We start from the raw sequence: 26,923 nt of genomic DNA, 5'->3' as shown, positions 1-26,923 counted from the left end.
ATGCTTGTAACCAAAATTCTCGTGATAACCCACAGCAAAGTAACCATGATGCTAAAAATCAACCAGGCACTAGTGGCTCACACCTATAATTCTAGCTACTCAGGAGACTGAGATCTAAAGATAGTGGTTCAAAACTAGCCTGGGCAGGAACGTCCGTGAGACGTATTTCCAATTATCCACTTAACAGCCAGAAGTGGAGCTATGGCTTAAGTGATAGAGCATTAGCCTTGAGCACAAAAGCTCAGGGTCCGAGCCCAGACACTGAGTTCAATCCCTTGGACCAGCACAATAAATAAATAAATAAAGTAATTGACAGGGGTTCTTTACTGCTAAGATTTGGGGGAACCTGCTCATTTACCAAAGATACATGCACCTTTCCATGTCTCTGGACTGAAATATCCTTGCTCACCCAAGAAAATAAAGAGAAAACCTCCCTCCAAGGGAAGCAGGAGACTCCTGGGAAACCAGGGTCTCCCCTTTGCAATTAACCTAGTCTGCAAATACAGCCTGAGGCATGGTATCTGCCGCCCATCCTTAAAAGGGCCATAGGGGTGACAAGTGGACCAAAAGCCACATATTTGCAAAGTCATTCTTCCTCTAGAGACCCAAAAAAAAAAAAAAAGCAAATTCTTTTACTGGGAACAACTTTATCAAGCAGACATCTGTTAGTCTGAGGAGATCTGTATGCCATAACAATTTAAAAAACAGAGTTTAAATGCTTAAATAAGATGAAAACAGTTTGCCTACATTGCAAAACAGCTATAAACTGTGCTGGAATTAGCACAAGGGAAACATTTATCTTCCAGATCATCTTAAAACAGGACTTTTGGGGGGATGGTGTGTAATTATGCTTATTGGCATAAAAAGACGTTCATGATATATGGCTAATGGGGGAACTGAGTTGCAAACTTGCAGCGCATTGACTCCGCCTCCTTGGCTGGGGCCACGCCCCTCATCTTGTCCTGTGAAAGAAAAGGGAGAATGGATCCTGATTGGGTGGGCAGCAATTTGTTCCAAAAACTGTCATATCATCTACAGAGTGGTCACAGGTGTAGCCGAGCTGTAACCTAGCCTACCTTGATATAATGACAGGGACAATGGACCCTGGGTTCTAAAGACCAGAGTGCTCACTACAGCCACAATAACAGAGCCGTCCCCACTAACTGTGTGCTGAGGAACAGGTGTGTACCGTCTGCAGTGTGCCGGGCCCCTAGGTATGGAATGTGGGAGGTGCTCAGGAAGGGCAGGATCCTCTGATTGTTAGGGCCCTGGCATGGGTTGGCCAGTGCTGAAAAGCAGCAACGAGGTGCCAAGTGGTGAATGAGTGGTGAATGAGATGGACTGCAATGTGAGATCGGAGCCCCTCCCACATTCATGACTCACTTCATTCATGTCTGTCCCTTCAACGTGGCCCTCTAGGGCCAGCAACCCCGTCAGGCAGACTTGACCCCTGTTCTTGAGGGAGACAGATCACCAAGCAGCAACAGCGATCATTCATATGCCAGGCTCTGAGGAGCCAGGAGAGGCTCAGGGGCAAAGGGGCAGATCAAGGGGTCCTCAGGGGCCATGTGCTTTCATGAGAGGGGAAGGGATGGCAGCCAAGATGAAGGGGAGGGCATCCTAAGCAGAGGATCCCCTCCCCTGCCCAGCAAGAGCGGCCTCACGCATTCTTTTTTTTTTAATTGTAATTAATAGAGGGGTTACAGTTCTATTCGCCAGATGATACTCCTTCTCATGTTTTTTGTCCCCCACTTTTCTCCCCCCACCCCCTCCTCAGCCTCATGTTTTCTTTCCCGATCGGATCTAAGGCCCTGGAGGCTTGGAAGAAGGCTATGGAACGACCTCACAGCCATGCAGGAATCAGTCAGGACCTACTTTTCATTTTGAGAGTGAGGAAGAGGCACTGAGAAGGGTGAAGCAGAGTGAGCAGGCAGCCAGGCCTGTGCTTTTTAACAGATGACGCTGGCTGAGATAAGGGTGGACAGTGCAGAGGGCGGGACAACCAGAGGCCAGAGAGGCCACTGGAAAGAAATGGGCAGCCCATCAGAGCCATGACTGTGAGATGGGTTCACAGTCAGCTGCATCTTATGGGAGCTGGAAAGGGTCTCCTTTCTGCAAATGGTTGCAGCACCAGGGCCACTCCTCAGCCAGACCCTGACCCAGAGGCCCCGACAAGAGAGACTCTACCTTTCTGTGGGAGTGACTTAGGACTTGCAAGGTTTGTACTGCCCGTGGAATCGCAGGCAGGGCTTCTGCCGCAGGTCTGGGGACCAGCCCCTCCTCTTGGAGACTTCTTCGCAGTTGTCCAGCTTCTGGTCTCTTCAGAGCCCTCACTGCATTGTACCCAGCTAACCTTGTGCAGAAAAGCAACCTTAAAACCCCTACACACTAGTGGTATGACAAAACCATTTAGCACTTAAGTAAACGCAAGTTCTAGAACGGCCAAAATGAAAGTAAATAACGGCAGACTGTGAGTGGTGACTGTGCTTGCTTAGTCGTTTGCAAAGCTTGTAAACAAAGTGTCTTCCCAGAGCCAGAGCTGGGGCCTGGGAGCTGAATACCAATTAATCAGTCCCCAACTCGCTAACACATCCAAACACGTGTGGCCTGTGAGCAGAGCCCAGGGGGAAGTTAGCTCAAGAACTGTCCCTGTCTTATCTAGAGGTCACCTGAGGCTGGAAAAGCTTATCCTACAACAGATCGCTTGTCTGCCATTGTGAACATGAAGCTTCACATTGGATGTTGAGTTGCATAGATCTGCACTGCCAGTGGGGTCATGGCCTGTTGGCCCCACTCGGGATCTGATCGCTTTCTTTCTTATAGCAGGACATTTCTTGACTAGTTGTTTCCTCAAGGGCAGGGTCAATGTTCATTCTTTTCTCCAGTGACATTTCTGTATCTTTGATTTGATCTAGAGTGTAGTAGATGCTTCCTAAATATCAGTTGGGTGAGAAATGTGGCTATATGCCAAAAGGCTGTGATGGAGTTCAGCCTTGCCACGCCCAGGTGGATGTTGGCCTCAGGCTCCATCACTCATATGTATTTGCTGGTGTGGGTTATTTTAAAAGCTCTCAAACTCCTCTCCGAAGTTCTCATCTCAAATCTCTGTGCATTAGGCAAATGGAAAGAGGAATACGGAAGAGGGAACTCTTCAGTGTAGAAGCCGGGACGGTCCAGACTTCAGGGAGGAAACAAACCTCACATTACCCTAGGGAAGCAGAGCTGAACAGGACGGGGAATGAGGAGGCACAGTTACGGAGGAAATATGAGAAATCAGGGTACAAACCAAGAGCCAGCTGGTAACAAATATGGAAGCAGGCAACATGGGCTAGAAGAGCAGGTGGCAAACTGGTGATGACACTGGCACTCTGTGGAAGGAAGGCATCAACAGGGAAATTTAAAACCCAGGCCCTGCCATATACAATACCATGTATCTGCAGCTGTGGGCTGAGGACCTCTGTGTGTCTTTTTTTTTTTTTAATGTCATCTGGTGCTGGCACTGCAAGGACCACCTCTCCCAGAACCAACCAATCATAGATCTTAATTAGTGTCCCTTTCCCAGGCAAACCAGCCAATCAGAGCGCATTGCCTCCTTTATTAGGCTCTCCTACTCCAAGCCACTGGCCAGACACCTGCCCCAGTCAGCCAAGTTCCAGACAACTGAGGACAATCCTTATGCTCCAGAGCCCAGTGAATTAAGCCACCTAGTCAATCCCAACCATGCTGAGCTCACTGGCCTCCCACAGGGAAATCAGTGAAGGCCACTGCCCAAGTTTTCCCCTTGCTCTGCCCCGTTGCTCCCCTGCACACCAGTCTGCTTCTCCTCTCGGGAACTGAATGACAAGGTATCTTTTCAATGGCACCTGTCAAGAGTGACCCAGTGGCCTCACCAGACCTAAAGGATAAATCGGTGTCTCTCACTTCCACTGGAACATGAATCAGTGTGGCCATTCTGTCTGTACCTCCCCCTCTCCAGCTTCCTGGCACCTAAAACATTGCTAGCACATTGTAGACTTGGTTTAAATATGCTGGGTAGAAGCATGCATATGGTTGCATGGATTCTCTACCTGCAAGTGATTCTCACTTCTGCAGTGGCTTCAAGGCACCGCGTTCTGGACCCGATGAAGATCTGTGACAGACATAAAATGCAAGCAGCCAGGCAGAAGCACGCAGAGGAAGAGGGACTTTCCTTTAGGTAGACAAGCTTGTGGTTAACTCTATTTCCTACATTCTAACAGGGTATCCAAACCAAGTCATGAAAGGGGAGAAGGTACAGAGAGGCCCCAGTTCTGTCTAGTTCTCTCCAGAGGGAGTTGGACTGTGCCTGCAGCACTCTGCTGCAGCAGTACTGTGAGCACAGCTCTTTACCCTTTGGGCCAACCAAGTGAAAGATGAGCTGGAAAATCTGCCTTGAGCACGCACCACTGTGCCTAGACATTGTGTTTCTGTGTCATTGGGAGGTCTGCCATAATGCATACCACCACGCCCAGCCATGGGTTGTAATGCAGTATCATGAACTTTTGTGTCTGGGCTGCCTTGAACCACAGTCTTTCTATCTCCACCTCCCAAACAGCTAAGCGCCAGAGCCCAGTTTAATCTTTACTCTGTACAATGCATCCATCCTGCCAGGCACTGGCAGTTCACGCCTGTAATCCTAGCTACACAGGAGGCTGAGATCTGAGGATCAAGGTTCAAAGCCAGCCTGGGCACAAAAAGACCTGAGACGCTTATCTCCAATTAACCTCTAGAAAATGGGAAGTGGGGCTTGGCTCAAGGGTAGGGTGGTAGCCTTGAGCTGAAGAGCTCAGAAAACAGCACCCAGGCTGAGATCAAGCCCCATAATGCCCCCCCCCACAAAAAGACTGTGTGCCTCAAAGTGGTAGAGTACTAGCCTTGAGCAAAAGAGCTCAGAGACAGCGTCCAAGCCCCAAGTTCAAGCCCCGTGACTGGAGAAAAAAAAATCATCTGTTCTGTCAGCAGTGGCTACATGTCTCTGTTGCCAGGGCCCTTGGGTGCCATGTTCAATATTACTGTCTCATTCCTAAGTTCACAGAAGAGACAGGCGCAGAGGGCTTCTCTGGGAGTATCTGAGGAGGGCGGAGTCACGTGACATGCTCAGTTGGTTGCTCTTGACTGGTCTGCCAAAAGCAGGAGAGGAAAGGACAGGAGGAGTGTGACCACAATGCTGAGACAGCAGAGTATGGTAGGGGGCACCAGACATCTGGGCAACTAACTGCACGAGAAATCTTGGCAGGGAAGGTCACTAGAAGGTCACCAGTAGGGTGACTGCAAACAGATGTACCCAGGGCAGGGCCAGTTTATACTTTATCATGGGCATAATCACAATGAAATTACTAAACGCATCCCTTCCACCCTTTTCTCTTGAAAGAGTCCTTATTTGGTTGATAAACTATACAAACACTTCAATATCAGGGAAATTTGCAATCAGGAACGTCCGGGTTGGAGGCTCACAAACAACAGAGGCTTGTTGCTTTGTTTGTTCAAAGGGGATTTGAGGTCTTAGAAAACATACTAGGGGAGAGCTGGCAGAAGGTCCGAGGCCTGCGGACTGTGGGACATCAGCTGAAGGGTCTTAGACCTGACCTGGAGCCCTGTACTCAAGGAGCTACCCGAGCTGACTACGGCCCCCTGAGGCCAGGCGGCGGCACCCCCCTCGGTCTCTTCTAGGAGGCTGAGAGCACTTTTTCTTTGTTGGAATTTCAAGGGAGGAGTTACCAAGTCCAGCAAAGGCAGGAGCAGAGGAGAAAGGGCTAGTACTGGTCCCCAGGCAGGTTATGGTTATGAAGCCTGCTCCACCTTCAGCACATGCTTGGTCTTTCCCTCCCACTGGGTATCGTCTGCAGCAGCCATGGTACCCTGAACAATTCCCCATTTGTCATTTTGTTCTTCCTGGTTGAGATCATGTTTCTGTCAAGTTGAACTATTTATCTGAGTTGCACGAAATGTCAAGGATTTCAGGTAAAACAGGGACCAACCCACGCACAAGGAATAATAACCCTTGGATGACGCTTACATGCAACGCCTCACATCTTTAGCAGCTGTTAGTAATTCACTTTCTTTCTCCAACAGGGAATTTGCTCTCAGGAAATAATTGAATTGAAAAGGAAATGGGTTGCTGGTAGCTCATACTTGTAACCTTAGCTATTCAGGAGGCTTAGATCTGAGGATCGTGGTTTGAAGCCAGCCAGGTCAGGAATGTCTGTGAGACTCTTATCTCCAATAAGAGAAGGTGAAGGTATGGCTCAAATGGTAGTAAACCAGCGTTGAGTGAAAACGCTGAAAGATCAATGTCCAGACCCAGAGTTCAAGCCCCAGTATCAGCACACACACAGTGATTGACACACTATACTCCCCATGGTCTGTCAGATCAACTCCATTCTCGGGATAATTTGCCAATGACCTCAGAACATGTGTGAGAGGTAGAGAGACGCTAAAGAGACAGGCCAGACTCACAAGATAAAGGAGGCTATCACTTGCCTTGTGGCCTCACATGAAATTTAATCAAGCTTAAAATGTTCCAAGCGTCCAGTGTTGGAAGAATCTCATTTGTTTTGTGAGCTGAAACTTCAAAGCTACTTGGGTTTTGCTTCTTCTTTTTTTTTTTTTTAATGTAAGATTAGCCATCATGCAAAACTTACTGATCAAGCAGTTAATAAACTATACATAGCCCATGAAGGGTTTTTTGTATATTTGTCCTTGCACATGACAAAGCAATGAGAACCCCGCAGTCCTGAGAGGGTGTCCCTTTGCCCAGTAGGCAAAGGCAGCAGTCCCAGGCCTTGGGGGTGCTCATGTGTTGTAAATTCTGGAAGCTCGCTTCGCTGCAGTCTGAGCATCAGGCGTATCTTCTTCCTCTTCCTCAGTTCGCTTGTGTTTCAAAAACAAGTCAGACTTTAAGAAGCGGCTGTAGCTGTCATACTTCATGAGATTGAAGATCTAAGTGGGAAAGAAAAAAAGTCTGACAGCTGTGACTAATCCAGACCATAAATCATCCTTTCAAATATTTATGAAATACCAAGGGCCAAAGAATACAAATAACTGTACAAAAACACATACCCAGGGAGCTAAAGCAAGCCTCAACTAAACAAGGCAGATTTCCTGGTTGCATCGTGCAATGATCTCAGTGGACTATATAATTTATTTTTATTTTATTTTTTGTCAGTCATGGGGTTTGAACTCAGGACTTGGGTGCTGTCCATGAGCTCTTTTGCACAAGTCTAGCATTCTACCACGTTGAGCCCACAGCACTGGTGATTAATTGGAAATAAGAATCTCATGGACTTTGTTGCTTTGGTTGGCTTTAAACTGTGATCCTTAGATCTCAGCCTCCTGAATAGCTAGGATTGCAGGCATGAGCCACCAGCACCTGGTTGAGTATACCATTTGAAGGCACACAGAACAACTATCTTTATTATCCACCAAGTATAGATTCATACAATGCTGATTCATATGCTCATGTTAAAAAGTCCTTAAAACATCTCTACAACACAGGGCTGTATTTCCCTAAAGCTGGAGGCAACGGTGCAGAAACCTTTTCTGTATTCAAAGGTCACTCATATCAGATGATCCCAAGATTGTTAACACCCCCAGCAAGTCCAGCATTAGACATTTCAAGCCTAAGCCAGGTGCGGTGGTTCACGCCTGTAATCCTAGCTACTCTGCATACTGAGATTTGAGGAGCAAGGTTAATGCCAGCCGAGGCACAAAAGGACCTGAGACTCTTATCTCCAATTAACCTCTAGAAAATGGTCCTGACCAGGCTGGCTTAGCTCAAGGGTAGGGTGGAAGCCTTGAGCTGAAGAGCTCAGAGACAGCGCCAAGGCCGTTCAAGCCCTATGATCCACCAAAAAAAAAAAAAGAAAGAAAGAAAAGAAAAGAAATTTCAAGCCTATTATCATGTCAAGAAACAACAGTAGACATTTATTCCATGTAGGGCAGAGGGACTAAAATGCAGTGTAGGCCAGGGGAGCTGTGCAAACAGGCCTAGGACAGAATTCAAACCTCTACAGACAGACAGGCTGAGATTCTAGAGAGGATTTTAGCTGGCCACCAGTAACTCATTCCTGTAATCCTAGATATTCAGGAAGCTAAGGTCTGAGGATCATGGTGCTAAGCCAGCCTGGTCAGGAAAGTCTATGAACTATGATCTCCAATTAACCACTAAAAAACTCAGAAGTGAAGCTGTGGTTCAGGTAATAGAGAACTAGCCTTCAATGAAAAAGGCAAAGAACTGCACCTAGGCCCTGAGTTCAAGCCCCAGTACCAGCACAAATAAAAAGAGGAGGGAGAGGGAGAAGGAGGAAAGGTATGTCACTGAGCAAAAGCACCCCCAACACACACCCATACTTCATGTCCTCGAAGTCAGTAGACTGCCATCTGCCAGTGCCCTGGGTATTCCCATGTCTATAGCCCTTCCCACAAGAAAAGTGTTCCCCTAATCGCGCTTTACCTCTCTTCTGAGCCAGATTCCCTAACCCCAGCACCCAATCCCGTGCCCCTCAGCCCTCTACCAGGAGGGAGGAGAAAAGAGGAGGGAGGAGGGAGGAGAAGGAGGAGGAAGAAGAAGAAAAAGAAGAGGAGGAGGGAGGAGGAAGAATGCATTTCTCTGCTGTCTCAGGGGCATCATCTCCTTTGAAAAATTCCTCATCCTCTATCTCTGACCTTTCAGCTTCACTTTTAAGACATTCCACAGGATAGGGCTGCACAGCTCACTGCCATGCCTTCTTTTAGGGCATGGACAAGAGCTCAAGCACATGGAAAGTTCCCTGTCTGCCACAATGCCAGTCCACTTACTGCCAGGCAGGGTTGTCAAGTGGGTGGCAAAATCCTGACATCTTTCAAAGCCACCCTCTCCCAACAAGCATAGACTGCTTTGTAAATTAAACAGATGAGTTCTAAGTCCTCAGACCATCTGACAGGAGAGGTGTCTGGAGAGAACTGGAACTTTCAGCCTTTATACCTTCCATTTCCCAAGCTGGCTGCAAACTGTAAGAGAATCAAACTTCCCAAGCCATTTGATTCTGAACAGAGTCCAAGAAAGGCTTAGGGTGTTTGGTTTTCTATAAACTATTAAATTAAAGCGGCCCCATTTCCCTGATAATCTCTGCAACCTTGGTCCGGCTCTTAAGCACTTGTCTACTTTGTGACAAATGTGCAATCCTAGAGGTTACTGTAATTTGAATAAACAGGGAGAATTAAAAACAAAACTCCCTAGAGAATGCAAAAGTCACAGTTAGGGATGAGCAGTAGTATTATCCTCTGACGCTCTCCCACAAGAATGTGCTAAGCAGGTGCCATGATCTCCTACAAAGGCCCCCAAACAGAACTGGAAAGAAGCCCACCGTGGGCCCAGAGTCCAGCCCTGTGAGGACCCTCCAGGCAGGCAGCCTGGTACACCCTCCCACACCTGGGCCCTCAGCAAATGGGACCCACCACTCAGGGCAGGATGCGGTGCACCCCAGGTCTTGTCTGAAGTCCTCGTGAGTGGGAGAGCAACATCCTGTTTGCCTGCAGTGTGTCAGAGGCTCAGACTTCAAAGGAGAGAAAGGGGTTATGTTGGAGGCAGAAGGTGGAGGCAGAGGAAAGAGGATCCAGGAGATCCCAAGAGGCTGCACACTCCTCCCGACGTGGCCCTCCACTGCTGGGGTCTCCACTCAAGGGGGTTGGGAGGATGTCATCTGCCTTGGGAATCCAGAAGTACTTTGGGCTGAGGCTTCCTGCCCCATCTCAAGGGCGGCCAAGCCTCCGGGAGGCAGCTGTGGCCATCAGACCAGGCCAAATTTCATCTCTCTGGCTGTATCCAGGCTGATGGCTCCACACAGAGGCTGGCTCCCATGGCCCCGGGAGAAGGGCGTAGAGGATGTGCGGGCGAGGCTACTGAATACCTGTCCTAGTCATGGGGTGTTCCCAGAGAGGGTGGCAAGGATGCAGAACGCTCCCAAGAGCGTGGTGGAAGGCTGTGGACTCCGTTATCCACAACAGCCTTATCTTAGACCAGGATGGTCCCATACTTGCCTACCAGCAAGTGACTGGAATCCATCTCCCCCTCCCCCCTCCCCCGCCCTGTGTGCACAGCTGGTAAAATGAACCCGCACTGCCTAGGAGAGCCCCAGAAGCAAGCACCAGACGGCAGATGAACCATCCTCTCCCACAACCACAACACCCCTGATTATGTAGAGAAGGGAATGGGGAGTTGGGACTCAGGGCTTGTCTGGCACTGAGTGTATGGTCAACTCCAAGACAAGTCCCAAAGACCCACAGCTCACGTTCTGGAAGCCAGAAGTTCCAGTGACCAGCAGGCTGGGTCTTCTGAGCCTATCTCCCTGGCTTGCCCATGGCTGGCTTCTCCCAAACCCTCACTTGGTCATCCCGTGTATACCTCTGTCCCCATTGCCTCTTCACAAACAGATACTGGTCAGGCTGGATTAGGACCTCGTTTTATTTACTTACTCTTGTTAAGGCTCTGTCTCCAAGACAGTCACATTTGCAGTCCTAGAGGTCTGCCACCTGGGACAGGGGTGGCAGGCCCTAACAGCGAGAGAGGAGCAGATGAAATGCTAGCCCTGGCAGGTTAGCTCCCCAGCTCACACTCCTACTAGACCACACTGCTGCTCCTGCAGCAATTGCTCAAAATGAAGTCTGCTTAGAATTGAATGTGGTAAGCTGTGCATGAATATTATGGAACTGGATAATCATTTTATTGTGTACTAAATCTAAAAACAATGATTCCAAATATGTTTAAGAGTGTGTTTGAAGCCCTGTGCACAGGAGCTCAACCCCGTACCCCCCAACTATTTGGGAAGAAAAAGCAGGAAGATATGGAGTTGGAGGCCAACTTGAACAACATAGCAACTTCGAAGCTAGTCTGGCATACATAGCAGGATTCTTTCTCAACTAAACAAGAAGAAAGCAAATGTGTTTTTTGTAACAGGAGACACTCCTAAAAGTCAGGAGTAGTTACACAGGGTCCCTACAAAGTTGCCACCATTTGTAACCTCCAAATGTGACTTTATTTGGAAACAGAGTTGGTTAAAGATGTCAAGATGAAACCATCCTGCATTGAGGGTGAGCCCTAACCCGAGGCTTAGCGTCCTTTCATAAAGGGCAGGACACACAAGGAAGAAAGCCATAGGAAGGCAGAGATTGGCCCACAAGCCAAGGACCACCGAAGATGGAAGTTGTAAGAGAAGCTTCCAGAAGGAGCCCTGGACTTCAGATTCCAGCCTCCTGGTATGCAGGAGAGGTTCGTGCTGGGTTATGCCACTCAGGTGATGTTCGCTCTGGGAAGTGTCATAGTATCCTGAACCATTTTACCACCCTCCCACCCAAGCACAATAAAGGAGCTGGCTCTGGGGGTCATTGGTTGTTCCACAAAGCAGGGCCCTGATGGGCCAGGCCAGGCCCACCACCTAAATGGCACGGTCGGAATCCTCAAGTTGCCTGCCCAGAGAGAGGGAAGTAGAAGCAGATTTGGCATTTGGGGGTAGGAGAGAAGAGGCTCAGGATGAGTGGAGCAAAGCAGAGTATCCCTCTAAGACTGGCAGCAGGGGAAGCAGAAAACATGAGTTGGCAGCTGCATTGCTTCCTGTATCCCTTTTTTTTCCCCTTCAGCCAAGACAGCTGTGACTTAGTAAGGCCCTATTTGGCACACACATTTGTGTGTGGCATGGCATGCCTAGACTGTCAGCTCAGCACAGTGGCCTTGGGGCCCAATCCATGCGACGGGGGAAGAAAATGAGGAGCCTCCTGTGTATGTGCAGCTTTGCACCCTGCCTTCCGACGCTGGGCAACCACACCATCTACGCACAGACCCCCTGAGCCCCAGACAGAGCAGCCATGGGCCTGCAAAGGAAAATATTCATTTTTTTTTCTGTAGGTTATGGGGCTTGAACTCGGTGTGGTAGCTGTTCCTGAGCTCTTCAGTTCAAGGCCACCACCCTACCCCTGGAATCACAGTGCCACTTCCAGTTACTCCATCTTGTGTCACGAGGAAGCAAGCAAGCCTTCAACACAACAGAAAGTTCTATGGAGAGGATTTCATATTTGCTTCAAGCGTTTGTTTTGAAGTCCCCATACGTGGACTGTAGACTTTCCCATCCAGGTGAGCAGAATGCAAGCCCCACCCCCTGCAGCCTTCCATGATTGACAGCAGTAGCTAGGCAGTGTGCAGGCGTAAATGAACACAAGAATCTCACGTTTTATTAGTGTCCAGATTGGCTCTGAACCTTGATCCTCAGATCTCAGCCTCCTGAGTAGCTAGGATTACAGGCGTGAGCCACTGTGCCCAGCTTGGCAAATATTCTTGTGGGAAACAAAATATTCTTCTGGGAAACAAGTACCAGGCAAAGACCAGGAACTGCGGTGCTACTCCCTGGTTACCACTTTCGGAAGGTAAGTATGTTACAAGAACTGAAGGAAGTATGCATCTCTCTCTTTCCCTTCCTCCCTCCCGCCCTTCCTTCTTTCGTGTGTATATGTATGCCAGTACTAGGGCTTGAACTCAGAGCCTGGGCACTGTCCCTTAGGTTTTTCTCTCGATGCTGGTGCTCTACCACTTGAGCCATAGCTCCATTTCTGTTTGTTACTTGTAGCTACGTGTCTCATGGACTTTCTTGCATGGGCTAGCTTTTAGCTATGATCCTCAGGTCTCCACCTCCTGAGTAGCTGAGATTGTGCCCAGTTCATCTCGCTTCTTTTCAAAGCCGTCTTTCAGGTTACTCCATCTTGTGTCACGAGGAAGCAATCCTTCAACACAACAGAAAGTTCTATAGAGGGGATTTCATATTTGCTTCAATCATTTGTTTTGAAGTCCCCATACATGGACCGTAGACTTTCCCACCCGGGTGAGCAGAATGCAAGCCCCACCCCCTGCAGCCTTCCACGATTGATAGCAGTAGCTAGGCAGTGTGCAGGCTGTATAGGCCAGGTGTTGAGCACGGATGTGCCCACTCTTGAGATGAAGTTTCTCTCTCTCTCTCTCTGGAAGCAGGAAGAGAGTCCATAAAAGTGGTCCATGGACGGCTAGCCAGCAGCAGGTAAGAGAGCCCTTGCCCCAGAGCACCAGGGTGGGCTCCATGGAAGGTTCTGTCCCCCCAGGCCAACTCCCAGTGCATAGACAGGGACAGATAGCATGCTGAGAGGGGTCAGAACTCCAGCAGGAGGCTGGATCTAAACAGAATGAGAAAATCCCTCCTAAACATTCTGTTTAGATCAGGCTGGATCTAAACAAAATGAGCAAATCCCTCTGTAGGAGGCCCAAGGCTGGTCCAGTGAGACAGCTGTCTTAGAGGCTTGTGATTCAAATGACAATGCTTCTACTTTGGAGGGAAGGTATTTAGTTTTGCCTTTCAAAGGTGAATTAAATACTCTCCCAGTACCTGCTCCCTCCCTCCTCTCTCCCTATACGTCATCTTGAGGCTGTGAGAAAAACAAAAGCAAAAACCAGAAAGTACCCGTGGCTCAGGAGGCTGAGATATAAAGATCAAGTGTTGAAGCCAGACCAGGTAGGAGTCTGTGAGACTCCTCAATCAGCTACCAGAAAATCAGAATTTGTGCTGTGGTTCAAAGAAGTAGAGGGCTAGTTTTGAACACAACAACTTGGGGACAGCACCAAACCCTGAGTTCAATCTCCACAACCAACAAAACAAAACAAACAACAACAACAAAAACCACAGGAAAGTATTTCACTCCTTACTCCTCTGAGACACACATAGAACCATCTCTCCTTCCTTAGGAATGAAAAACCACAACCTTTCCTATCTAGTTCACCAGACCTGAAAGCACCAAGTTGGGGATGGGTTTGGTCTTTGAAAGAGAAGGTCATCTAGCACCTAGTTCCAGCCACCAGCAAAGGCTGAGATCACATTGGGAGATGGAGAAATAAGAGGCAGAGTAGCAGCCCCTCTCCCACCTCCACAGCCGCCCCCTGTACCCCCTCCTAATGATGTGGTGAAGGGGGGTTCTTGGGAAATTCAGAGAAACAGCAGTGCCAAAAAGGGGAGGGCCCCATTTATGGTTGCTTTCTGCTGAGGCTACGGCTACAGTGTTGATTTCTCACAGGGTTTTTAAGGTGTGTTTTCAGTCTCAGAGAGTAAGGACTTCCTCTCAGGTGGTGGCAGATGCCAGCACCTGGCTTGCTAGACTAGACATGGACATGTAGCCTAGGCAGGGGCCCAGCTGCTCTCTGGGTTATTTCAGGTGTTGGCACAGAAGTGCAGACAGGCAGAGTGCTTCCTAGCATGTGTGAAGCCCCAGAACCACAAAGAAGAAAGTGACACAGTTACAGATGCCCAAAAAGCAAGGAAAGAGCACCCCATTCTCTCCAAAGTGCCCACTTCTCCAAGGCTGGAGAGGAAGTTAGATCTAATACTACCTTTGGCAATGACCTGGTCTGTTCTACCTTCACCAGCCTTATTGTGTGTTTGTTTGTTTGTTTTGTGGATCATGGGGCTTGAACTCAGCCTGGGCACTATCCCTGAGCTCTTCAGTTCAAACTACCACCCTACCCTTGAGCCAAGCCCCACTTCTCATTTTCTAGAGGTTAACTGGAGATAAGAGTTTCAGGGGGACCGGGAGTTTGGCCTAGCGGTTAAAGTGCTTGACTAGCATGCACAAAGACCCGGGTTCGATTCCTCGGTATCCCACGTACACAACCAAGCCGGAAGTGGCAAAGACGAGACACAACCAAGCCGGAAAAGTGGCAGAGACGAGACTGCGACGGCGACAGAGAGCGAAAGAAGCGAGCTGAGCTGAAGTGAACAGAGCCCAACCGAGTGGGAGCGAGAGGGACCGGAGCGAGCGGGAGCGAGCGGGAGCGAGCCGAGCCAGAGCCAGCGAGGCTGGAGCCAGCGAGGCTGGAGCGAGTGGGGCCAGAGCGAGAAGGGGCCGGAGCGAGCGGGCCGGAGCGAGCGGACCGGAGCGTGCGGGAGCGAGCAGAGCCAGGAGCAAGCGAGAGCTGGCCGGGCCGGAGCGAGCGGGGCCAGAGCGAGCGGGACCGGAGCGTGCGGGAGCGAGCCGAGCCAGAGCCAGCGAGGCCGGAGCGAGCGGGGCCGGAGCTGGAGGGGGAGCCTAGCCGGGCCGGAGCGAGCGGGGCCGGAGCGAGTTTCAGGTCCTTTTGTGCCGGGGGTTGGCTTTGAACCGTGATCCTCAGATCTCAGCCTCCTGAGGCTAGGATTACAGGTGTGAGCCCGTGCCCCCACCTTACTGCATTTTGGAGGGATAGGACCTTGCTATGTGGCAGAGTTCAGACCAGAGCAAGAAAGATGTGTAGCTGAGTACCAGTAGCTCACACCTGTAATCCTAGCTACTCACGAGGATGAGAATTGAGGATCTGCATTCAGAGCCCAAGCAAGAATTGGTTATCTTCAATTAACCACCAAAAAGCTGGAAGGGGAGCTGTGGTTCAAATAGTAAAGCACTAGCCTTAAGCAAAAGAAGCTCAGAGGCAGCAGCCAGACCTTGAGTTCAAGCCCCAGGAATGGGGGAAAAAAACAACAAAAAAAAGAAGTCTGTGTAAGCCAGTGCTGAGATGCTTGTCAGAACAGACTACTGTGTTACATTTTTCCTGTGGCATGACCTTGAGTCACACAGACGCTGAAACCTTTGTTCCCATGTGTCCAAGGAAGGACCTCACAGGACAGGTAACTTGAGGGGAGGGAAGAATGGCCTTGGGGAAGTTTAACTTTCTGGGACTAGGAACTTCTTTTTCATTATCTTAAACCAATGCTCATAGAGTAACCATTTAAATTAACCACAGAGTGACCAATTTAAAATAATTTGGGGAATTTGTTCAGAATCCTGAGATAAGAGGGTGATTCGCTGTGTGCCTGCGATCAGGCTGGCTTCATCCACTAAAAGGGGTCCCAACCAGGACACATGTGATAGAGCCACAAAGAAAGGGGGAATTTGTCTGGTGTACCTAATCTGTCCCATCAAGAGACAGCTGACTCTCAGGGACTGAGTGACAGATGGAAATGGATGAGACCCCGCTAGGACTGACAGGAGGGAGTGGCAAAGAAGGGAGGTACATGTGGAAAATGAGAAAGAAACAATGCTAAACAAACCTGCCTGTACAAAGAGCTGTGGTGATGAAAAAATAAATCACCCACATTTCCAAGGTCCCCTAACTCTCACCAGGTGACCCAGAGGCTCCAGCTAAGGTTCTGTACCCTTCTAGCCATGAAGTTCATATGCAGGGAGCCAGGTCCCATTCTCCACAAGCCAGCCTCAACTCAAATGAGATGCATGTGTGAATCACAAGAATCTGCTTGGACACTTTCTGGAATGAGCCAAGGTGTCACAGAACTGACCCAGCTATTTGCTGCTTTTCAGGTGGGGACCTGAGGGTAAGGGATGTGAATCTGCCACGTGTGGAACTGGCACATTACACTGAGCCACATAATTCTGTGCTGTGGAGAACTGCCCTAAGCACTTGTGGGGTATTCAAGCTGTAGCCTGGGCTCTACCCACTAGGTGCCAATAGAAGTCCCACCACCTGTTATGACAACAAAAACTGTCTCTGGATATCACTGTTAGCAAAATCACTCCACATAAGAACTATAGCATTCACCTAGGTTGAACTTCCTGTAACATTCTCAAGGACTCAGCATCACAGAAAGGGCCAACAAAAAGCTTTACAAAGGAGGAAATCAAGGCACAGAGAGGAAAATGCAGCTTATCTGATATCACACAGTTGGTGAATTCTAATGTCTAAGAACTTGGGGGAAAGGAGTTAAATATAAGGAAATAAGTTGCTGGCTACCAGAGGCTACCTTGTTTTGGCATTACTGGGGTTTAAAGTCAGGACCACAGAGGTGGGCTCTGTTTTGAAGGTCTCTCAGGAAGTTGAAAGTCCACGACTCTGCAGTCATGGCAAGTGAGGTCATCTGTGTACCCAGACTCTGTATCCTGGCTCCAGGGGTCTCAAGGGCCTCTGGAAAGCAGTGAGAGGCTTCCCTGAGCAGAAGATGGATGAAGCCATGTGAGTGGATCCAAGTCGCCGACAGAACATGGTCTTTGAAAACAGGTAGATAAGAGGAAAGCTAGATTCTAGCACTTCTATTACTTGAGTGACTTTACACTAACTTCATTGGAGGTTAAATGAACTGACACAGAACAAGCAAAGCATCAGACCCCCAGGACAGCTCCTCCCTAGCAGTGCAGATTACTCCCAAACATCCAGACCTACAGGTCCTCCAGGTTCTCCACCCCGCAAAACTTCACAGTATCTGAAGAAGTGTCAAAAAGATGTTAAGATCCTGCTTTCATAGCTACGGCCACACACACACACACACACACACACACACACACACACACACACACACAAATGCCTTTACCATATCCTACCTCCATTCTCTCCACCAATCCCTAGCATAGCCCTTTTCCCTTGGCTCAACTCTACCTTCACAGAAAGTCTTCAGTCTCCCAGGTAAACTCAAGTTCCTCCAACACACAAACTGGACTCTGAATTCGTATGGAAGTGAGCCTTACCTCTGTGTGATGAGAAAACTTGCCTGCTGACTTCTGTGTGAATTTTCTACCTGGGTATTTATTTTCTATCTGTTGAGGGGCCAAGAAGAAGGTTTATGGGCGCTAAGACCTGTGCTGGGCTGTGCATATACCAAGCCATCAACCACCACCCAGAGCCCATGGGTCTCAAAGTGTAGCCGGGGCCTGCAGCATCAGCATCTCTAGCAAACCTGGTTGGAAGGTAGGAAATGCCAGTCCACCTGGGAACCAAAATGCAGGTGTTGAGGGGACCCATATGAGAGACAGTACTGGGTCTTCAACCCAAGACTTAGACCCTGTTCCTTAGCTTTTTCACTTAAGGCTAGCACGCTACCACTTGAGCCACAGCTTCACTTCCAACTTTTCTGGTGGTTAATTAGAAGAGTTTCAGTTTTCTACCTAGACTGGCTTCAAATTGTGATCCTCAGATCTCAGCCTCCTGAGAATTTAGGGATTACTGTATAGGCATGAGCCACCCATACTCAGTGTCGCCAAGGCAATTTATTTTGGGCGGTGTTGGTTGTGGGGCTTGAACTCTGGGCCTGGGCACTGTCCCTGAGCTCTTCAGCTCAAACCTAGCACTCTATCACTTGAACCACAGAGCCACTTTCAGTTTTCGGCTGGTTAATTGAGGATAAGAGCCTTGCAGACTTCTGTGTCCAGGTTGGCTTTGAACCACCATCCTCAGATCCTGAATAGCTAGGCTTACAGGCATGAGCCACCGGCGTGTGGGGCTCAAGTCAATTTTTGCGCCTTCTTTTCCTGTGTGAACTGGAATCAGGTGGCAAATATTCATACTGTCAATCAGACTCAGAGGACAAATGATAAAGCAGCTCAGAGCCAACAGCTCCATAGAGCCCCCCACACCTAGGGAGATGTGTTTAGATAACTGCAAGGAAACTTGAGTTATTGAGTTTATTTCCTAACTCTCCTGCCTCTCCCTTGGCAGCAAAGTTGGTTCTCCACTGTGGGTTCCCCATATAATCCCCGCCTCACTTCCCATCTGAGCTGAGAGGGCAGAGACCCCTGCCAGTTCACAACATGGTCTGATCTAGAGTGAACAGTCCAGGCTGATAAGCCCACAGGCCACAGGCTCAGTGTGGCCACTTCCTCACAAACCTGGGCCACCCAGAGAACCCAGCCTGCCCAGCTGAATGACTTGGTCTCCACAGAGTCCAGCATTTGTTATGTCTGAACTCCCTGGAATGAATGCCAGTTCTCAAATCTAAGAGTGAGCAGGAAAAGCAGGTTACCTGGTCCTGAAGTTTCTGGAACATCAAAGGGTGTGGTTCTTCCAGGATCTTCTCATTGAGCCGAGACTGCCCCTCCACATTGACTTGTGATGAGGCCTTATTGGACAGGAAGGTCATGTAGATCTCCTTGGCCTTCTCCTGCATCTGCAAGAGACAGAGGAGCCATCTGTTATCTGCCAGCACAGCCTTTCCGGGCCTGTGCCTAGCTCTGCCCACTGGCCAGCAACGGAAAGAACTGTTGCTGCCACCCAGGGCCAAGCTCTCTACCAGTGCTCACAACAGTGTGACCCTACCCCTGCTGGGCTCACTCATCCAGGACAGCCCCTCCTGTAGTAAAACTGCTGTACTGGTCATTCAGAAATGATGAGAAAGAACCCTAGCTCAGAGGGAACATACAGGGCCACCCTGTGAATTCTCCAAATTAAGGGCTCAGCAGAACATTATTCAGGCATAAGAAAGAAAGCACGAAGAAACACTACAACCTGAATGAACACTGGAACCATTACTCTATGTGAAACAAGCCAGACACCAAAGGACACAAAGCATGTGATTCCATTCATGTGAAATACCCACAAAGCGCACATCCATAAAAAGGGAGTGAGGAGTGGAAAGATTAGCGGCAGGGGATATGGCTCCATGGTAGAGTGCTTGCCTAGGATACACAGTCCCTGGGTTCTATCCTCAGCACAAGACAGAAAGAAATAGGGATCAAGGAGAGTTTTATGTTCTGTATATTTTACCACAATAAAAGAAGTCAAATTAACCACATTCGCACTTCCTCACCAGCAACCAGCACCGATTTTACTGCAGACACCTTAGGGCGTCTCACTTCCTTCACCTTCTGACCAGCTGACGAAATACCACTTCCCTCTTGTGCAGCTTTCCTCCTGGGGACAAGAGCTAGGAAAGGTGATAGGCAGAACACTCAGGATGATCTGATTCCCAAACTTTTATATCTGGGTCTGGATGCTTTTCTTTAGCTTTTTTGGTTCAAGGCTAAAGCTCTACTATCAGAGCCACACCCCTACTTCTGGATTTGGGGTGGTTAATTGGAGATATGAGTCTCGTGGACTTTCCTGTCTGAGTTGGATTTGAACCATAATCCCCAGATCTCAGCCCTCCAAGCCCTTTTACGCTCAGTTCCCATCTGTGAGGCACATCAACCTGTCCAGGTTGGGTAGCTGGTCCATCTGTTTTCCCATAAGCAATGGGGACTTCCCTGAAGTCCCAAGAATGACCGCATTGGGAGGCATCACCCCTCAGTAAGTACCACCGCCTACCTCTGCAGTCGTGGAGGCAAAGCTGACAAGAGGCTCATGCACCTAGCCCACCATGGCAGGCAGGTGGATGCCTCCCGTGGAAGAGGCAGGCTTCCCAGCGAGAACTTTGGCTTCGAAACATCATGCCTCGGGTCTATCAAGGTCCCCTCAGGTCTACCCAGATGGTTCTCATTTCCATACTAGAAAAGGGGTGCCTCACGTATAGCACAGGCTGTTCTCATGCAACAGAGTACCTGAGCAAGACCCTAGCTGTGACTGGGAGTGGGGGGTTGAAAAGGCCACCTTTCTCTCCAGAGCCCTGCTAGAGCTCCAAGCATGCCCCAGAACTTCACTAAGGGAACCCCTGGAGACTGGATGTCAAAAGATCCCATAAGACTAAGGCCTGACCCTGCTCCCCCAAGAAAGCAAACCTCTACAATATGTACAGGAAGATGGGGGACTGGGCGAGGAGGGCGTGACACCTAGAGCTCTGGATCTGCTCTCTCTTGACTATCTCTACACGAACAATTCATTAATGTCAAACTCAAAGATAAATATGTCTGTTCCAAGGGCAGGTCTGGGGACCGTCAGGAGGCTTAGGAGAGGGGTGCTTTGGCAGTGTGTGCCTCTTAAACATTACCCCCTCTGTGGAGCCCAGAGCTCCCTCCCACTAGCCCCATTCTGTCAGAAGAGAACACGTTTGGAAAACCACTTCCTGTTTAAACGCTACTTCATAAAAGTAGAATTTCAGCCTGTCGGATTAGTGAACTCCATTGAAATCCACAGGCAGAAATCACTTGAAGCTTGACCTCCCTAGAATTCCTTCTACACGCAAACATACACACCCACACGCACACACACGCACACACACACACACACACACACACACACACACACACACACACATACACACATACAAATCCAATATATCTTTGAGGTTGGGCAAGGGATCCAAGGAAGAAGAAGTAGGTGCTGGGTGAACAAGCCCCGGGTCTCAGCTCCACCCTCCAGCAGCTGCCGGGACAGGTTGGGGCCCAGACTGATGGGGCAGGCTCGGGCTGAGTAACAGGGCTTATCTGGGCCAGGATAGGAAGTGTGATTGAAAAGGGAAACCCCGAGACAGCCGACCACAAGCTGGTCACGGGAAGGCCTGGTGTCCAGACCAAGAACTGAACAAAAAAGAAGAACTGGTCACTGGCGCTATTTTGGTAGATTTTTCCAGGGCTACGTTAACCTCTTTCAGCTGCTGTCAGGACAGGAACAGAACAGCCATGCTGGTGGGGTCAGTTCTGGGTCTGTGACCTGATAAGGGGACCCTGAACCACTACCCTTGACCACGGACCCTCCCTGCCTCCCAGTAGGGATCAAACATGCCTAGTCTCGGGTTGCCGGAAAAGGACATCACCACAGTCTGTTAGCTCACAGATTACATTCGGAAGCACTCTAGGGAGCACCTATGCCCAGGTGAGCCCCTTCCACACATCCTTGGTGAGGAGTTTTGTCCTCTAGGCCTAGCAATGCCTGGTCCATGGGACCATGCCATGGTCCGTGGGAAGTCAGCCCTCACACGTGGCTGCTAACCACATGTGAAGCCAACCATATCACTCAGCCCTAGAACCTCTAATCACTCAGGGAAACAAAGTCCTGTCACCAAGAAAAGCATTGTTAGGCTCTCTGGCCCCTATCCCTGAGCACCTCCTGTACTTTCTTCCTCTTCCCCCGCTCCCTTGCTGAAAGGGCTTTCTGTCTCAGGATTCTGCAACATCTTTCTGTCTGCCTTCTTTATTGGCTCCTATTCCTCTGTACCCTCCTGACATTTGGAGTTTTCTAGAATCCTGTACTTGACTGATGGCTATAAATGCATGCTCAGCCAATACTACAGCCCAATACTCTCCCCAAGTCACTGCCCCTACATGCCAACACTTCTCCAGCCACACAGGCATAAGTCACAGAGATGCCTGCAGAGTCCCACAAAGGGAAAGTGAGGTCTCCTCCCAGCCAGTGCTCCTATAGCCTCTCTTCCAGAAAGCCTAAAGCCACACTCTTTGAGACAGACCTCTCCCGGGAAGAGGCCTACTTCCTGTCTGCACAGTGCAGTCCTCACCTGTCTCCCCTACACCCCGCCCATCAATGCGTGGCTTCCTCTCCATTCTGTCAGAGGGAAGAGAAGCATGTAAGAACAGTGCATAACCAAGCCACACTCTTCAGTTGTTATCAGTGTTAAAAGCAGAATGAAGCCAGTATCAACGGCTCATGCTTACAATCCTAGTTACTCATGTGATAGAGCACTAGCCTTGAGATGAATAGCTCAGGGACAGCACCTGGGCCCAGAGTTCAAGCCCTACAACCAACAAAGAGGAGGAGAAGGAGGAGGAGGAAGAGGAAGAGAAGGAAGAGGAGGAGGAGGAGGGAGGAGACTGGAGGGGCCCTTGTGAAGAAAAAATAAAAAACCAAACCAAAGAAGAAAAAGCTCAATAGGGGGATTTATACATAAAGTTGAGATCTCCAAAAGCAAAGCAGGAACCAGAGAGGAGAGAATAAAGTAAGGGCTCAGTCCAGAGATATCTTCATCTAGGCTATCACTGGAAAAGAGACCAGATGGATGTAGCAGCAGATACCTACAGTCTCAACTACTTGGAAGGCCAGGAGTTCAAGGCCAGCCAGTGGAATATTATCAATGTCCTATCTCAAAAAAAAAAAAAAAGATGAGACCAGACAAGGGGAAAAGATCAGAGAAAATAGAAGGAAATAAGTTGGGGGGGGAGAACAATTACAAGAAAAGAACATTTCCCAGAACTATATGTCTAGACTAGAAGGCACCATGAAGTGTCCACCCAGTGAATGGACCTGCCCCTCCAAAGTCTCTAATGGGACAGCTTTAGAATAGTGGTAATAAAAATGCAATCCTCAGGGCCAGGAGGATGCTAGGTAAGAGGCCTAGCATGCACAAAGACCAGGGCTCGATTCCTCAGTACCACATACAAAGAAAAAGCCAGAAGTGGTGCTGTGGCTCAAGTGGTAGAGCTCCAACCTTGAGAAAGCCCAAGGACAATGCTCAGGCCCTGCGTTCAAGCCTCAGAACAGGCAAAAAAAAAAGGGGGGGGGAGCCGGCACAGTGGCCCACGCCTATAATCCTAGCTACTCAGGAGGCTGAGATTTGAGGATCAAGGTTCAAAGCCAGAGCACAAAAGAACCTGAGAGTCTTATTTCCAATTAATCCCTAGAAAAGGGAAGTGAGGCCTGGCGCAAGGGTGAGCGGTAGCCTTAAACTGAAGAGCTCAGGGACAACGCTCAGGCCCAGGGGTAGGGAGGTAGCCTTGAGCTGAAGAGCTCAGGGACAGTGCCCATGCCAAGTTCAAGCCCAATGGCACACAAAAAAGGGGGGGGGGGGCTGGTGATGTGACACATTTACCAAGCATATGTGAGCCACTGGATTCAATCCCTAGTACCACAATGAATAAATCAATAAAATTCTACGTGGATTTCCACCTAGAATTCTATCAGGTGAACAGTGAGGTGGGAGAGAAGGAAGATAACGTTTTTCACTCCACAGGTCTTTCTACCTCTGCCTGCCAGTCCTCTTTCTCAAGATGCTGTTGTTGGGGCCAGGAGCATGGCCTAGTGACAGAGTGCCTGCCTAGCATGCATAAAGACCCAGGGTCGATTCCTTGACACCTCACACACAGAAAAAGCCAGAAGTGCTGTTGTGGCTCATGTGGCAGAGTGCTAGCCTTAAAGAAGGCCCAAGGACGGTGCTCAAGCCCCAGGACTGGCAAAAAAAGAAGAAGCTGTTGTTTACTGGGCTCAACCAAAAGATGTATAGAAAGGGCTAGAGATATGATTCAAGATGTAGAGCGCCAGCCCAGCAGGCAGAAGGCCCTGAGTCCAAAACTCCGGTGCTATCAAACAGATAGATAGACAGACAGACAGACAGACAGACAGACAGACAGATGCCAGAGTGAGTGAGCTAGGCACCAGTGGCTCATACTGTGATCCTAGCTACTCAGGAAGCTGAAATTCAGAGAATCAGGGTTCAAAGTCTGCCAGGGCAGAAAAGTCCAAAGAGACTTTACCTCTAAAATAACCACGCCGGCGGTTGGCTCACACCTATAATCCTACTCAGGAGGCTGAGATCTAAGGAGTGAGGTTCAAAGCCAGCCTGGGGACAGAAGGACCTGAGACTCTTATCTCTGATTAGCTTGGGCTCAGGGACAGCTCCAAGCCCAGACGAGTTCAAGTCCCATGACGCACACACACACAAAAAAACAAAAACAAAACAACAACAAAAAAAAACCCAGTAAATCTTTTCTTATCAAAAGAAGAGGTTAAAATGGCAGAAAAGCATATGAGAAAATGCTCATCATCCATGGCCATAAAGGAAATGCCAATAAAAACAATCCTAAGATACCAGCTTACCCCAACAAGAATGGCCAAGATTTTGAACTCAGACAATGACAGATGCTGGAAGAGTTGTGGAGAAAAAGGAACCCTACTGCACTGCTGGTGGGATTATAAGCAAATTCAGCCACTCTAGAAAGCAGTGTGGAGGTTTCTTAAAGAACTGAAAACAGACCTTCCCTATGATCCTGCCATACCACTCCTAGGCATCTATCCTGAACATTATAACCCAGGATATGATAAGGACACCTGCTCAGCTATGTTCATCTCTGCGCTATTCACAATAGCGAAGCAATGGAAACAATCCAGATGCCCTACTGCAGATAAATGGATACAGAAAATGTGGTATATATACACAATGGAATTCTACATAGCCAACAGACAAGATAAAATAATGGCATTCGCAGGGAAGTGGATGAATCTAGAACGAATCATGTTAAGTGAGACAAGTCAAGACCTAAGGAACAAAAGGCGCATGGTATCCTTAATATGTGGCTATTAGATCCAAACAGTATAAGAGCGAGGACACAGTATTTGCATACCCAATGCTATGGACATGGTATTGAAAATATAAACACAACTACATAGACATAAAAATCTATGACTCTATAGACATAATGTTTTATTACATAGATTAATATGTATCTATGACATACAAACCCTCAGCCTAATTTTAATTATGTTCTAAAATCTAAGTGCCAGTGATTGTATATAGAGATTCCCTTCTTGAATACTTGTTTGTTAAACACATCATTTGAAATATGATGTAAAAATCAATGTTAATAAATTCTTTAATAAAAAAAAAGAAAGAAGATTGAAAAAAAATGAAGCTGGAGGCATAACTCAAATGGCTGAGTGTCAGCCAAACAAGCCAAAAGAGATCAGATTCCAATGCTGGCAAAACCAAAACAAAACTAAACAAAAACTTGGGAAGACTCAGCAGGGAGTTGTGGGTCCAGAAAAGGGCTTCTCCTCCGTTGGTGGTGCCAGAGGAAAAGGCTGGGATGCTCTTGTAGGCACCATAGAGGGAGAGCTCTGAGAGGGCAGTCCCCAGGGGAAGCCAGAGGACCCAGCCCTGTCACACCTCGTGAGAGGTACTTGAAGGGCTACCAAAAATGCAGGCTGGAGAAGCAGACAGGTCCAAGGAAAGAAAATGGAACGGTAATACCTTCTCTGGCACAGCAACAACAGTAAAGACTTAAGCATAAAAATGCATTAGAGGGGCCAGGAGTTTGATCTAGTGGTGGAATGCTTGCCTAGCATGCACGAAGCCCTGGGTTTGATTCTTAGTGACCATATACACAGATAAATCCAGAACTGGCACTGTGGCTCAAGTGGTAGAGTGCTAGGTTTGAGCTCAGGAAAAGTGCCCAGGCCCTGAGTTCAAGCCCCAGGGCTGGGAAAAAAAGATGCACTGGAACCAATTGCTGATGTCTCACAGTCATCTGAGCTGCTCAAGAGACTGAGATCGGAGGATTGTGATTGGAAGCCAGCCCAGGCAGGAAATTCCATGAGAGTCCTATCTCCAAGAGAACAGCAGAAAACTGGACATGGAGGTATGATTCATGTAGTAGAGCACCAGCCTTGAGAGAAAACGCTAAGGGACAGTACTCAGGCCCTGAGTTCAAACCTCACTACCAACACCAAAAGAAAAAAAAAGAAAAAAGAGGCAACATCAAAATTTGCATCAAGTCCACAACAGTCTAGCCAACTGCAGAAAGATAAATCCTCCCAGGATTCCTGCTGGGCCAGATGTGGTAAGTTTGGTTTTGAAATTCTCTCAGGCGACTTCTCTAGCACCAACTCCTCCACTTGTAGAAATCAGTAAGTTAGAGCGGGGCCATCTGGTTTTACTTCCTGTATAGCAAGTCCCCAGCAGGCCTGGAGCAGAGGCCTGGCCTTGCAGGCTGTGGCAGAAAGCTGTGGCAATGCTGGGCTGCTGCTGGCCTCTCCCTACATTTGGGAACAGAAGCTAGCCTTGGCCCACACTGAGTCCCTGCCACCCCAGTGTCACCAGTGGCTCCATCCTCCCCAGCCCCATCCCTGTTCTCAGCCCTCTAGAAGACAGGAGAGTGTGTCAGAGACAGGGTGAGGAGAAGGGCACTCCCCCCCCAACACACACACACACTCACACATGGGTCTCAGCTTAGCACGGACTTCTGCTGCCTTCCTGACCACGCTCCCTGCGCTCCCATGCCCAGTACTTCCTGTTCCTACACGCATCACCGTAACTAGTGCCCGCTGCGTGCCCAGGGAGTGTACTAAGCTGACATGAAGCACTCCACAAAGATGTGGTGGCTTCATCTGAACTGAAGTGGACAGCCGAGGTGCCGGGATTCCAGGGTGACCTCAGAAAGCGATTCAAGTCCAGTTCCGTGGTGACAAATGGGGAGCTGGGATTCCTGTCTGCACTGCAGGCCCTCACACCCCAGGACAAATTATGTGTGGACCCCTACTCACTGCCTGAGCTATGTTTTCACACCAGGG

At 48.9% G+C, this 26,923-nt stretch overlaps 1 protein-coding gene across 2 annotated transcripts in view; it reads right to left on the bottom strand.

The window, feature by feature from the left end:
* Positions 1-6,478: 6,478 nt before the first annotated feature.
* The window catches only part of Rgs10 (regulator of G protein signaling 10), a 39,981-nt gene continuing 19,536 nt past the window's right edge, over positions 6,479-26,923 (bottom strand). For both annotated transcript variants that reach the window (XM_090346871.1, XM_090346872.1), the window contains 2 exons: positions 18,780-18,923; positions 6,479-6,957 (listed from right to left, as the gene is read on the bottom strand). In XM_090346871.1, coding sequence (XP_090202997.1) covers positions 6,811-6,957; positions 18,780-18,923 — 291 coding nt within the window. In that variant the 3' untranslated portion in view covers positions 6,479-6,810. The remainder of the gene's footprint in view (positions 6,958-18,779; positions 18,924-26,923) is intronic.

This window comes from Megascapheus bottae, chromosome 15 (genome assembly GCF_031878675.1).
Source record: "Megascapheus bottae isolate mThoBot1 chromosome 15, mThoBot2.hap1, whole genome shotgun sequence".
Classification (NCBI taxonomy): Eukaryota; Metazoa; Chordata; class Mammalia; order Rodentia; family Geomyidae; genus Megascapheus; species Megascapheus bottae.
Note: the sequence above shows the minus strand (reverse complement) of the source record. Positions and strands in the feature narration are given on the sequence as shown.